Source organism: Somniosus microcephalus, unplaced genomic scaffold (assembly GCF_052327205.1).
Source record: "Somniosus microcephalus isolate GS21.2 unplaced genomic scaffold, FLI_Smic_1.0 unresolved_chr9, whole genome shotgun sequence".
Taxonomy (NCBI): domain Eukaryota; kingdom Metazoa; phylum Chordata; class Chondrichthyes; order Squaliformes; family Somniosidae; genus Somniosus; species Somniosus microcephalus.
Window position 1 is genome coordinate 31,134,637 of NW_028225187.1, and position 14,162 is coordinate 31,148,798.

General features: G+C 40.7%; 1 protein-coding gene across 4 annotated transcripts; it reads left to right on the forward strand.

The window, feature by feature from the left end:
* The first annotated feature begins 1,352 nt into the window (after positions 1–1,352).
* Positions 1,353–13,743, forward strand: LOC147085017 (Fc receptor-like protein 2). 4 transcript variants are annotated; one of them, XR_015075891.1, is made up of 7 exons: positions 2,608–2,826; positions 5,225–5,503; positions 6,383–6,670; positions 8,035–8,131; positions 8,656–8,686; positions 12,022–12,107; positions 13,458–13,743. XR_015075891.1 is itself a non-coding variant. In XM_085979720.1 (7 exons), exons 1-7 carry the CDS (start codon positions 2,637–2,639, stop codon positions 13,460–13,462), a joined length of 981 nt encoding a protein of 326 aa, XP_085835846.1. In that variant the 5' UTR covers positions 2,608–2,636; the 3' UTR covers positions 13,463–13,743. The 4 variants fall into 4 exon arrangements, 3 of the variants coding, with proteins under 3 accessions (XP_085835847.1, XP_085835846.1, XP_085835849.1); XM_085979720.1 differs by having other exon boundaries at positions 8,030–8,131; XM_085979721.1 differs by lacking the exon at positions 5,225–5,503 and having other exon boundaries at positions 1,353–2,826; positions 8,030–8,131.
* The last annotated feature ends 419 nt before the right edge of the window (positions 13,744–14,162 follow it).

Genomic DNA, 14,162 nt, shown 5'->3' on the forward strand with positions numbered 1-14,162 from the left:
AATATATTTAAGAAGGGGATAGATAGATTTCTAGACACAAAAGGCATCAAGGGGCATGGGGAGAGAGCTGGAATATGTTTGTGAGACGTAGGATCTGCCATGATCATATTGAATGGCAGAGCATGCTCGAAGGGCTGAATGGCCTACTCCTTCTCCTATTTTTCCATGTTTCTGTGTTTCTAAGCTGGGTCCGGTGTAAATCACAAAATCCTGATTTGCATGGTGACAGAGGAGTACCGCCAGGAAAAGGCAGGTGCTTCTGCCGCCCAAAGGTCGGCCATTCTAAAAGTTTAAGCAGCCAGGGAGTTTCCGTTTACAACGTGCTGAGGTCGATATCAACGATGTAAAGTCATCACCAACTCAAAAGATCGATCCATGGGCACCCGATAGGTAGCGCCCATTTTGGACAGCGACTAGAAATTCTCTGTAGTGGATATTGCACAGATTAGTTTCAACAATTCTAATCAGAACATTATTTTAATTTCATTCTACAGCCCATGTCCCAGAAGTAGTCCTTAGCAATCCGAGCGATGGAATCGTGAAAGAAGGGGAGATATTTTACCTGCAGTGTCGATACAGAGGCATGAATAAATGGGCTTATTGGTATAAAGATGAGACTTATATTCATTTTAAATATATGTTCTTTGAAAGATATGCAGATAGTCGCAGTGGAGCGTCTTACCAGTGTTCAGTGCCTTGGTCCTCCTCTGAGAAGAGTAAACCTCTGGATTTAGTCACCATTGGTAGGTAAACTTCGACACCAATGATCATAGCTCAGTTTTAGTCGAGAAATGTGTCGCTTATAAAGGGGCCTCACAGTCAAATATAGTACAGGATATCAAGCACATGCAATACTGGGATAAAATTGGACCACTGGGCAGAAGTGTATCTTCATCCCTCCTCCTAACAGGGGGACCTCTCGGTTTCCCCAGAGTTGAAATATATGCCGCTATTTTGTGCGGTAGTATCAGCCAGTTTCACCTCCCATTTATATCACATTAACTTCAATTGAAATATCGCACAGAGTCTAAATCTACCCAAATTCTTACATGTTGTTAGGTCAATCAAATGTTATTTATTTCAAGAGAGACCTTAAACCGCTAATTGTGCATGGAACAGCGGCTCTCTAAAACAGCAGATACGAGAAAGCCACCGTTAATATCTCCTAGAGTAATTTTAAGACTGTGTTGAAAGCTTAAATTCTATTTCCAAAGTTCAAACTACAAAATCTGTGATCTGCAAACTAGTTTATATTAATAATAATGACATCTGAGAATTGCTGTGTCGCCTTCTGGCTCCGTTGTGTCGCTGGTCTGATATGCAATGACTTCTCCATTTAAACATTACTTCATCCTCTGCGAAATAGGTTGTAGGGTGACCCATCACAGGTTTAAAATCCAACTTTGGTGGAAGCACGTAATGGGCTCTACTCTCTCCAACCCTGTTACAAATCAAATGTAAAAGTCATAAAACCGACTGCTGTTTCGTATTCGCTCATTTGCCGCCAATGTGTATTGCAAATTTATACCGGAGTGGGAATAACTTTACCTTTCATCGCAGGGTGAAATAAACAGGCGAGGTCCAATCAATCGCCATGTTTTAGATTCAGGTGGAGTCGCATTTCTATTTACTTCAGTGTTAAATAAATCGAGAGTGGTTTGAAACTTATGGCTGCTCCATTACTGCCCTTTGGCCTCTTGGCGGTAAAAGTGAAAAGTAGCTCAAGTGTATCCTCCCGGCGCTCCCCTGGGATCAGGATTGGTTGGAAGTGCATCTGCAGACCCGAGGCATGGTGAGAAGTGGAGTGTACATTTATCTTGTGTCTCTCAGAAAACAAATTATTATGAGGTGCAACGAATGCTTTTATCTAGGTAATAAGCAATGCTAGAAAAATTGTTGATAGGTGACTAACTAGGGGCGCTCCTTGAGCACTGCCACAAGTTTATTGTATGTGCAGTGCAAAAACCCTTTACATACATAAATGGGGTTCCCTTCCGCACACCTGGCGAAGTTACAGTGGAGGAGCGAAGGCAGGAAATTGCCCTGTGTTTCCACAAAAGGTAATGGGACAATGAGCAGCTAATTTGTTTGGTCTTGCTGGACGAACGAGCAATACCCCAGGACACTGGAACGACTTCTTCGTCTTGGCGTCGTTCAATGGGATTTTTAACTGATATCAGAAGCACCTGAACAGGTGAAAGCGGCCACGGTTTTAATATCTTGATTCCACAACATTTACAAATACCAGACGTTTATTTAGAGAGGGCTGGGCATCTGCCTGGCTGTTGAATCGATCCTCGCCATTGAACTTCGTTGATGAAACCTTGAAGGGCAATATGAGCAGTGATAGCTCAGCATTAGAAAGGGAACGGTCACTCTCTGAACCAATAAACATTAGTTTGGCTTTTCAGGTCTTAAAATTACTTTTAGTTACTGAGGTGATACCGATTGCTCTGGATATTGAGCTGCACTTTCAAGCCAATGTTTTTTAACATTGAAGAATGGTGCTTTAACATATTTTAATTTGTATTTCGTTCATATGTTTCACTTTTTTTGCAGCTTCTGATATGAATTTAACTCTGGAAGTGAATCCAACATCTGCACTGTCAGGTGACAGTATTATCCTGAAATGTTTGATGCCTTCCTGGAAATGGAGAGAAGGTTTTCCCTTCCTGTGGTATCGAGATAAACAGTTAATAGCAGAAACTGACGAATCTCAGTACACCATAGAAAACGCAAAAGAGTCAGATACGGCACCATATCGGTGTGAACTCAAAATACGTTACAGGAAGTGGATCTCCCCGAATGTAACCATCACCATAAAAAGTTGGTCACTGCTTTTCTTTTTCATTTTCTTTATTTGATCTGGTAATGAGCTGTTGAAGGATGTGAAGTATTCTAAGAATCCTTGGCCTATATATGACTGCACAACCACAGAAATGTGGTTGACTCTTAATCCCCTCTGAAATGGCTTGGCAAGCTACTAAGTTTTATCAAAGCACTAGAAAAAACTGTAAGATTAAAACTTGGAGGAACACCTGGCATTGAACTAGGCATCATATTCGGACACAGATAAGACACACAGTCAACCCTGCAAAGCCCTCCTCCCTAACATCTGGGGACTTCTGCAAAAATTGGGACAGCTGTCCCACAGACCAGTCAAGCAATAGCCTGTCATAGTGATGATCACAGAATCATACCTTCCAACCAATGTGGTGGCTGGGTGGTGACAGAGTGATGTAACTGTGAATATTTGCAGAATTCACAGTGATCATAGTAGATGTTGAGACACAGCAGGGAATAGCGAAAAGAGCAAAGTTCTATTGAAGGATTCATACTTGAATAAGTCTTGCACAGCGTGGAGTTCCTGTATCAGCAGAATATATTAAGCAGATTAAGTTCTCCGCAAACAAAGCAGCGAGTGGAAATCCATAACAATATAGTAATGCTGCCTACTGGAGTGTTCCACAATACAGCTGCTGGTTACCATTTAGTACAGTCGCACCTCGTGGTGGTTCTTGGTATATCCTTGCTCTTGTTATCAATAATCTCTGCTATTTGTTTAACTATATGAGATGAATTCTTACCTCCCAATCCATATTCTGTTTTCACCGAACTCTTCTCCAAACCTAAACTGAGGACTGAGCCTGCAGTTAAAATATTTGAGGTAGACCAGTTAAAATTCATTTTTTTATTGAAACAATGCTGTTCAATATTAGGCTTCAATACACATTTCACAAAAATGGCAAAGCTCTGCAGTTGAATTCATACATCAACTCTAAGCACATGGGGGCAGCTTCTTTGAAGGGCTCGGTGACTTAGCCTTGTTGAGCAAATGCTTTCTACCACCGTGATAACAACAGAGTGATGAGGTTTCCATTACGGTAGAAGGTAAATAGAACCAGCTGTAATTACTGTTCATCTTTCATTTAAAGAATTCTTCAGGGGATTATAGATAAATAAATATACGGGAGGGATCCAATGTGGAAAAAGATTTACTCCCAGCTTTATCACATAATAAATCAATTTTGGATGTGATCTGTTTAAATCAAAGCGCCACCTGGTTCTATAAAAAATCCATACATTTACTGAAACCCACACTTGTAATAGCTGCAACGTTTGAAGACCAGTGTCCACTCCCAGTGGCTAATATTAGCTTCCTGCAATAGTGTCGAATGGGCGATACTGAATTTGCCTCCCATTATATGTCCCTCCCGTGTTTGCGTCGCATCATTATCATTGGACAGGAACATCGTGCGTGGTGTACAATTGGTGCAAGATTCGATACCACGCGTTTTACACCATGGATCCAAGGTCAAGTTACCTCCTCTGTTTCTGTCTGACTGAATCAGCAACGAGCAGAACCTGGTCAGGAACAGCACGGTGTTTAATCAGACAGTGCCTTACCACTTACTAGTCCCGGCAATCGTTGCTAGCTGAAATCTCGGTGCTAAAATTTAACTTGGAGAGTGCAGTAGATAATTGGCAGACAAGGAAATCGAATTTCACCTGTGTGTAGATAGTATGGCCAATGAGCTACTACCGGTTTTGCACCCCAGACAAACTTGAATTTCCACCCCTCCAATTTCAGTAGAGGGGGATGACGGGGTGGCAAAACGCCGGAGGCTATTGAAGGCTGAGCCTCTGATGTCCGGCCTCTCGATTGCATTCAGTTAGAATCTGCCAATCATAACTCTATCTTTACATTTTAAAAGGAGCAGGCAATCAGAACACCAAGTGGGTGTTATCGATCCTGTGTCATCAGTGGATTTTCAAAGAATTGCATTGTCCATAGCTGAGCGTTTAACATGAATGTCCTAAAATGTGAAGGTGCTGCAACAATGACCAATGAGGTTTCAGTATTTAAGACTTGGGCATAAAGCATCGCCTGGGCGGAGAGCAGAGTCCAAAATCTGAGTGGGGGGAATGGGGTGGGCTGAAGAGGGATAATCTCACAGGACCCGCAGGATGTTTCCTCCATTCATTTTAACGGAAGGGTTAACTTCTCCCCAAATCTAGCCACGAGAGTATGTTCAGATGTCGGTGTTCCAAAATGCATCTTCCTATAAACCGAGTGCAATCAAGGATTATTGAACGGCTCTTTCTTTGAACCGCTGTCAGCATTTCATTGCTCTGATCATTAACTTGTGTTATCCAAACAAATACTTTCATAAATCTTTGAGAGATGCTTCAGCTGGTAAATCTATTTTTTACTCTTTTATAGAGCTCTTCTCCAAACCTACATTGAGGGCTGATTCTGAAGCTCAAATATTTGAGGGCCAACAGTTAAATCTCGCATGTTCGGCTGAAATATTTCGCTCCAGTTCGTCTTTGAGATATGTATTTTTCAAAGATGAACAAGCTCTCAATTCAGCGGCAGACCACAACTATTACATCAAGGAGACAGCACTGCTGGACGATTCGGGGATTTACCAGTGTGAAGCAAGTACTTTGAACAGTGAGGTGAAGAAACTGAGTAATCAGGTTTCTGTTTCAGTCAGACGTGAGTACAATTTACTGTTAGAATTTAGCATCTTTCATCCACAAAATTCCCAGCAGGTTCGCACACGGGGATTGATCCGTGAAGTAAGGGCCTTACCTATATGTTCAACATGCACTGAATACATAAATAACTAAATTATTGTCGCATAGACAACAGGGGAAAGGAAATAATAGCATGTTTATACAACACATTCGTGAGGCCACAGATACTGTGTCCAATGTCCTGCCTTCCATTTTAAAGAGAACAGTAAAATCACAGAAAACGGGAAGCGTTGATTCACCAGATGACGCCAGGGATGGAAAACCTTATTCACCAGAATAGACTTGAGCTACTGGCACGAACACTACCGGAGTAGCCATGGCTAAGAGTTATTTCATTACTGTTTATTACATGATAAGACCGAGATAGGGTGATAAGGGAATGGTATTTACTCTGATTGCGAAGACAGGAAGGAGGGATCATTGATGTATAATTATCAATATAAGCGGGAGGATAGCTTAGAAGAACGTTCTTTATTCGAGGATTGCTGGAACAAAGAATGATTGGCCAAGTGGAGCAGTGGAGTTAGATGCAATTGCATTTAGGTAGATAGTGTTTATGGTACTGGAATAGTGCAGAGTTAGTAGGAATCAGTACCAGGCCAGAGATAGTAGGGTGGCCACTAGTGGATTGCAATAGGAATCATTGCAGTTCCAGAATCAGTTTTTCCTCTATTAATTCCACTGACTGCTGAAGTAGGAGAGGGGCACGGGCGCCCAAGATTGGAGTGGTAACCTAAATGACGAGGCTCTTTATTTTGATGAGAGCCCTATTTCACTTTGAAAGTAATACTACAAATTCCACAAAAGCAATGTAATTGACAAATGGTTATATTTACAGGAATCCCAGTGTCCAAACCGGAACTGGCAATCAGCCCTGGTAAAGAGTTACTGGAAGGCGACACAGCGTCGTTAACCTGCTCAGTGTTCAACGGTTCTACCCCGATTACCTACATATTGTACAAAGGCCCAAATAAAGAACTCTTCCGAGAGGAGTCCAACCTAACCGAAATTACTTACCAAATCGGTAAAGTCAACCAAAGCACCCAAGGGGATTATATTTGTGGTGTTTCAAACGAAGCGACCAGACGTCCTCTACACAGCGATTTTGTTACGGTTGCAGTGCTAGGTGAGTTATTATAAATACCTCTGAGGCAGAACGAAACAAGTGACTCAGTGAGAACAGTCCGGGAATCACTGCTTTTGCCAATAGCTTGGACGTTGTAACATCTTCTTTGACATTCTTCTGTGTGAAGTGAGGCACTGCGCCATTTACATTAAACAGGTGAATGCCTAAAAAGAACAAGAATGTCATCTGATTGCATCAAGTATTGGTCTACAAACTGCAACTGTTAGTTGTAGATTTAAAACGGCTGATCACTCTGTTTAATTGACAAATTGAGAGAAGTTATACGGAGAGGTTAATGACGACTCAAATCTTAATACCATCGGCAGTAATTTTTGGGCTATAAATTTTAGAACATCATCTCTTAACCGTAGCTGCTAATACTTTTGTATTTGTATATGGGATTGGGCGTCGCTGGCAACATTTGCTTTAATTGGCCATCCCTAATTGCCCTTGAGAAGGTAGTGGTGAGCCACCTTCTTGAACCGCTGCAGTCCACGTGGTGATCATCCAAATTCAGTACCCTGTCCCTGCTTTCTACCCACATCCCTTGATCCTGTTAGCCTTAAGCAACATATCTAACTCCTTCTTGAAAATAATTAATGAATTGGCCTCAACTTCCTTTTGTGGTAGAGAATTCCACAGGTTCTCCACTCTCTGGGTGAAGAAATTCCTCCTCATCTCTGTTCTAAATGGCTTACCCCTTATCCTTAGACTGTGACCCCTGGTTCTGGACTCCCCGACTATCGGGAACATCCTTCCTGCATCTAATCTGTCGAGTCCTTTTAGAATTTTATACGTTTTATTGAGATCCCCTCTCATTCTTCAAAACTCCAGTGAATATAAGCCCAATTGACCCAATCACTCCTCATACGGCATTCCTGTCATCCCAGGTATCCGTCCAGTTAATCAGCGCTGTACTCCCTCCATGGCGAGAACATCCTTCCTCAGATAAGGAGAACATCCTTCCTCAGATAAGTTACTTGAGGGCCAACAGTTAAAACTCGCCTGTTTGGTTGAAATATTTCGCTCCAGTTCAGCGGCAGACCACAACTATTACATTAAGGAAACATCACGGCCTGACGATTCGGGGACTTACCTTGGTAAAGCAACTACTTTGCACAGCGAGGTGAAGAAACTGAACAATCAGGTTTCAGTTTCAGTCAGACGTGAGTACAATTTACTGCAATTATCTATCATCTTTCATCCACTAAATTACCAACACATGCACACAATGGGATTCTTCATTCTGGCACAGGGCTTATCTATATGTTTAAGATGCACTGTATAAATAAATGAATATATCCGTACATACTTGAAACCGTATTATGTTATTCATGGGATATGTTTATTTTATTCCAGTGCAGATTCACACAACCGCGATCAGAGCCTCAGTTTTTACACTTTTTCTTGTTGCTGCCCTGATTGCACTGGTACTCGTCAATCGTCCCAACAAGAAACAAGGTGAGTCATGTTTTACAGGCAGGTGATTGGCTCTATAGTCACGTGAAGGGCTTCAGTGTATTCTATATTCAGTTGCGACATTCAAAATGCAACCATATTATTTGGGCAAAAGAGGGATAGTCTGGGCTGGAAAAAGAAAAATGTTATTTGAAATGACGATCTCAGAACAGACAGGAGCTTAAGACTGGGGCGAATTTGCCCAGTTAAGTGTTTTTATTTCCCTTTGTGCTGTTCAGAATTGATATGCATGTGGCCGAGGGGTAGAACAATAAGTGGCAGCATCATTCGTGGTTAGTGTGAGGAGACGATGCATCCTAAAGGATTTGTAACGCGGTATATGGTAATATCTTACATGTTTCTGTATATCTTTTCTGTATTGATTCTGTATTAATAAGTCATTTAATGCACGTTTGTAAAAGTTTAGATTTAATGTGAATGAATACGTTTGCAGTTAAACAAATCCACCTGTACAGCAATATTTATTGTACAACTTGCTGAAGTAGGTCTCTTCCTGTTTTATCCAGAAAATTCTTCAAGAATTTCACAATCGTTTGGGTAAGTCCACGCAATTTTTAGCTGAATAAGCCATAGCTATATCCCTGAATATACTCAGTCTCTGTATAGCTGAACTAAACGCGGTAAATGCTTGTGCGGTAGATTTTATCAATTGCATTGAACTTTAATCTGGCATTACGGATCAGCCTCCTGTTATAGAAAACACCATATTTTAATTTAATTTGAGTTGAATGGGATTGAAAAACATGTGGTTTCTACAACGCGTGTCTGTTCTGCTACACCACTTTTTATTCCGGGCACCGAGTTGGAAAATCTGCCCCATTGACGATAAGCCTTTACTGTAGCTCGCACTCAAACGATTACACTCCCTGCAGTCTATAAGGAGTGATCATTTTCTAAGTTATGTCAGTTGTACCTGAACTTCCTAACTTAAACAGAGTGAAATTCGCCCTGCGTGGCACAGTAAAAGGGGTGATTACAAATCGTTTTACAGTCCGCAGATTAGATTCCAGTGACTTGTAAACAAATATTGGGCGGAGTGTAAAAACTGTTGGAGTTTCGTTTAACCCTGCTCTCCACCACCGCCCAAGAAGAAATTATACCCCAAACTCTTCAATCACTCAGTGAGCTGGACTATTCTTTAATCCTCCAATTTAATCCTCATGTAAATCACAGGGACCTGAAGCATTCTAGGATTTGGTGTGCAGGGCGATTGCGCATGTAGTTAATTTTAGTAACATTCACACAGTGACTATCTCAGGCAGTGGTCCATTTAACTGAACAAGCTTTTCTGGATACAGTTCTACTATTGATCAGCTTGAACAGTGTTTGTTGGCTTGGAATATCTAGTCCCCTTGTGAATCCAGTCGCTGTTTATTTTCCGACTCCCCTATGCTGGACATCATTCCACATGTGTTTTAACCTCTGACTGAATGTTGCTTGAACTTTCGATACGTTTGTGTGGCCCTCAATTTGAAACTGTGGCACTCTTCTAGAGCTTCGGTATGGAAGCACATCTCTATACGCATTACCCAATCCTGTCATAACCATAAATAATAATTTTTAAAACTTCTCCATCTTCTTTCAAGATTGATTTTTTTTTAAATTACTCCAACTCCTTTCAAGGCTTTATCTCCCTGGTTTTGTAACTAATCTAGTGACCCAGCCTTTATATTCAACAAGCGTCTAGTATGTTTCTCTTATTAAAAAGATATCAACATTGTATTCACTGCGCCAGATGTGGGACATCTGCTGGGCAGAGCACAGAAAGGAAGATCTGGTCGGAATGATCTCTTGCTGAAAGCAGAAACGCTTGATTTCTGTTCCATTAAGTACCGTGAAAGGAAAATCCTGCATGTTCTGTAAAAGATGTGTTAACCTCTCCACCATATTCTCATCTTTGCATTCCTTCAACATGATTCTTAACAAACAAATGGCAGGAAAAATCATTGATACCCCATGAACTTGCATCAATACCAATTATAAATTTACGGTTATCTTTCTTGATTTCTGTGGCCCTCAATTTGTAACTGTGGCACTCTTCTTGAGCTTCGGTATTAAAACGCATCTCTAAGCACATTCCACCATCCTGTCATAATCATAAATAATATTTCAAAAAACTTCTCATTCTTCTTTCAAGACTATTTTTTTCAAAATACTCCAACTCCTTTCATCACTCTGTCCCCTTGGTTTTGGAACTAATCTAATGATCCTGCCTTTACATTCATCAAGAGTCTAATATGTTTCTCTTATAAAAATGATATCAACACTGTACTCACTGCGCCAGATGTGGGACATCTGCTGGGCTGACAGCATAACGTATGTTCAGTTGGAAGGTATCCCTTGCTGAACGCAGAACCGCTTGATATAAACACATATAAAACACATCTGTATGCACATTTCCCAAAAACCTCTTAATCATAAATAATTATTGCTAAACTTCGCATTATTCTTTCAAGACTGAATTTTATCACAATACTCCAACTCCTTTCAAGGCTCTATCGCCCTGGTTTTGAATGTAAGCTCGTGACACGCCCTTTATATTCAACAAAAGAATCAATGTTTATTTTATTAAAATGATACCAGCACTGTACTCCCTGCGCCAGATGTGGGACATCTGCTGGGCAGAACACAGAAAGGAAGCTTGGTTGGGAAGGAGCTCTTGCCGAAAGCAGAACCACTTGCTCCCTGTTCCATTAAGCTGCGTGCAAGGAAAATGCTGCCTGTTCTGTAAATGATGTGTGAACCTCTCCACCAGGTTCCTCTTTGATTTCCTCCAACGTGATTTTTAGCACAAAAATCATAGAAAAAATGTTTTTAACAAAGGACATGCTCCAATACCAACTATAATTTTAAGGTTATCTCCCGTGATTTATAAGTTACACGGTGGTGATATATCTCAACATTCTCTACAGTTCCTAATTCACTTTCAACACTGCACCCACTTTTTTTTTTAAACTGATACCCAAATATCAATGATACATTCTTCCTTTTATTTGGTATTGAATCCTCCCTTCCATTTAGGACACAATGGGTCAAATTTGCTTTTCCAATGGAGTTGAAAGCAGGTGGTAAGGGATGGCCGGCCAGTTTTACACACAGCCTACTTTCCATTTCCAAATTCGGCTGGAGTGTAAAACGAGCGGCTGAGCCTTTACCACCCATATTCTGCTGGACGGTAAAAGTGAATATTAACTTCAACTTTCCAACTTGCCGCTCGGGCATAAACTGCCGTTTCTGGTCAGCCGTCCAATTGAGATTGCGCCCGATTATCCTGTGAAACAATTTCGAAGCTATGAAAATCCGGCGAGTGCTGTTTCTTACTGCCCAGCAGTAATGTGGATCATATACCCCCCGCCAGGAGACACTCTTACTACGTTACAATCTTCAACCATAATCAGTATAACTTAATTTGGGGCCGCAGCACACAGCGAGCACTAACGAATCTATTGCACATTTTGGACTCGACCGATTTTATTTTCCATAAATTTCAATGGATCAAAAATGATCTAGAGGATTTCTAAATGGACAGCCGATTCGCTACATTTCGCTTTGCGGTGTCTTCAAGGACCAATTTCTACTGAAGTGAGTCATGATAAGGGAAATCTGGAAAATATCTGAGGTAATTCAGGATCTGCTGAGAGAACGACGTTAGACCCCTGGGGAGGAAAGTGCCACGGATCGGCAACCTGTCTACCTTGAGCTTCTTCAACTGGTCCAATGGATGTGGACTTGCAAGTTTAAGGTTATGTCTCTTGTAAACTGCTTGCTTGTTTTTGATATTTATTCTACTATTTCATCTTATTTGAAAGTAACATTTCCGTTGTCCACGATTATTGTTAAACTTTAATCTCTGTGAACATTTCCGCACTTAGGGAGGCAACTAGAAACAGACCTCCAAGTGAAGAGAATTCTGCAGACAATTCCGAGTCTGCAGGTGTGCGATCAGCTCAAAGCACCGGTAAGTTCAACCTGATCAGCATGTGATGAACCGTAGATTGTTTGGGGTAACATTTCCATCGGAAGTTCTCTCCAATATCGTTATCACTTCGGCAGAAGTTAGGCTACAACTCCAGAGAGATCACCCTTTCTGCAAGTTTTCCACGGAAATTCCACCAACGTTACGACGAGACATTGGGAAAAACCACATAGAGTTTCTATTTCCTTCTCTGCGTACACTCAGCACAATCTAGCGTTAGGTTTTCTTCTTCACTGTCTGGATATTGACCTATTATATCTCTAACATTATCTCAAAGTCTATGTCAATGGCTGGTCTACATCTATATCTGTGTCTATGTCTATGTCTCTCTCTATGTCTATTCCTATCTCGAACTCTATGTTGATCTCTATGTCCACCTCCATCAATCAGTCTTTACCTATCTCCATATCTATGTCTAGCTCTATCTTTATATCTCTACTTCTTTATCCACCTCCATCTCTCTATCTCTACGTATATCCCAGTCTCTCGCAATCTATCATCATGCCTCACTATATTTCTTTACATTTATCTTGCTTTCCATCGCTCCATCTCTCTCTCTATCTATCTATTTGTATCTATCTCTATTGATCACTCTGTCTTGCTGGTTACAACTCTATCTCTCTCTGTCTATGTCCATTTAGATATCGATCTCTAGCTCCCCTATCTCTACATCTATGCCAGACTCTTTCTATATGTTTATGCACCTCTATTTGTATCAAATAATTTATTAGTATCTCTATCACTGGCTCTAGTTATTTGTCTACCAGTAACTCCAAATTTATGTCGGTCTCAATCATCTCTCTGTCTCTGTGCCTATCAATATCTATTTCGATTTATATCCCTCTTTCTCTATATTCTATCTCTATCTTTATCTCTATCACTATCACTATCTCTGTCTCTATCTCTACCTCTGTCTAAAATCTCTACTCCCTATCTCTTTCTCTAAACCGTCATTAATCTCTGATATTACAGTCATACTCTTATGGACACCTGTTGCTTGCGAAACTGTGTAAATCCTGAGTGAAATATGATGGCTCTCTACAGAATAAAATTGTGCCTTATGTAAAGAATCAAAGTTAAGTTATACTAATATTGCAGTTAATTTACTTGGATACTCTTAAGAGCCGAGATGGATTTCCTTCTCCACCACTCGGTCGAACGAAATAAAAGTGATCTTACTGTCCTTAGATATCTTTTTCTTAATCTTTATATTCGATCTGATAATTAATTCCTTGTGAAAACATATCAAACGAGTAACAGAAATGGACTCAAAATGTGCAATACAATAGAGAATTTTGCATTGATAGAATGTTAACTTCCTTTCATGGAAAGTTTGAATCTTCTGACTGTAACGAGGCCCATGTGACATGAATCATCAGCAACTGGAAGGCAATCGAGAGCCTGAGCACCAAGAAGATAAATACAGATGTTCGGAGTCTACAGGAATCTACAGAAAATTCTGAAGGCAATAGTTGAAGCAAGCATGTTATTCCTACAAGTGACTAAAGAACGATATTGCTGGGGAGCACCTCAGTTCGTGATGTTCATTCAAAGCAAAAACTGTCAATCGTCACGATTCAACCACGATTTGGATTTTTCTTCACAAGAGCCTCTATGTACAGAAGCTGATTCATTTCATTGCTGTATACAGCTGTTGATGCCTCATCACAGAGAATAAGGGGCCCAAGTTGAATAACTTCAGCATCTGTTTCTGGATGTAGATGCCATGAGGCCAATGATCTAATGAAACTTTTGATAAACTAGCTTCCTGACTGTGCCTGAAATATTTTCATTCTGACCTAAATGACTTTCGATCGCTTGGACATTTCGCTTGTATACGCCAGATTAATAACTGCTTACCTCCCAGATGTTTCGGGACATCTTCTGATTGATTGATTTCGCCTGGAGTTTCTGTATTGGTACTAATTGTCTGCTTATAAACCTGGATGTATCATTTCAGCTACTGAAGAATTGGATTAGGTTCTGGACAGTTTCATGTGTAAGCCTTATTCATAAGAACATAAGAAATAGGAGCAG

What these genes read in the sequence shown, in the direction of transcription:
- LOC147085017 (XM_085979720.1), top strand. Translation starts at nt 2,637, where the DNA reads ATGCCTTCCTGGAAATGGAGAGAAGGTTTTCCCTTCCTGTGGTATCGA. An exon ending in GGTTTCTGTTTCAGTCAGAC is followed by an intron (nt 5,504 to 6,382) that starts GTGAGTACAATT and finishes TTATATTTACAG; the next exon opens with GAATCCCAGTGTCCAAACCG. An exon ending in TGTTACGGTTGCAGTGCTAG is followed by an intron (nt 6,671 to 8,029) that starts GTGAGTTATTAT and finishes ATTTTATTCCAG; the next exon opens with TGCAGATTCACACAACCGCG.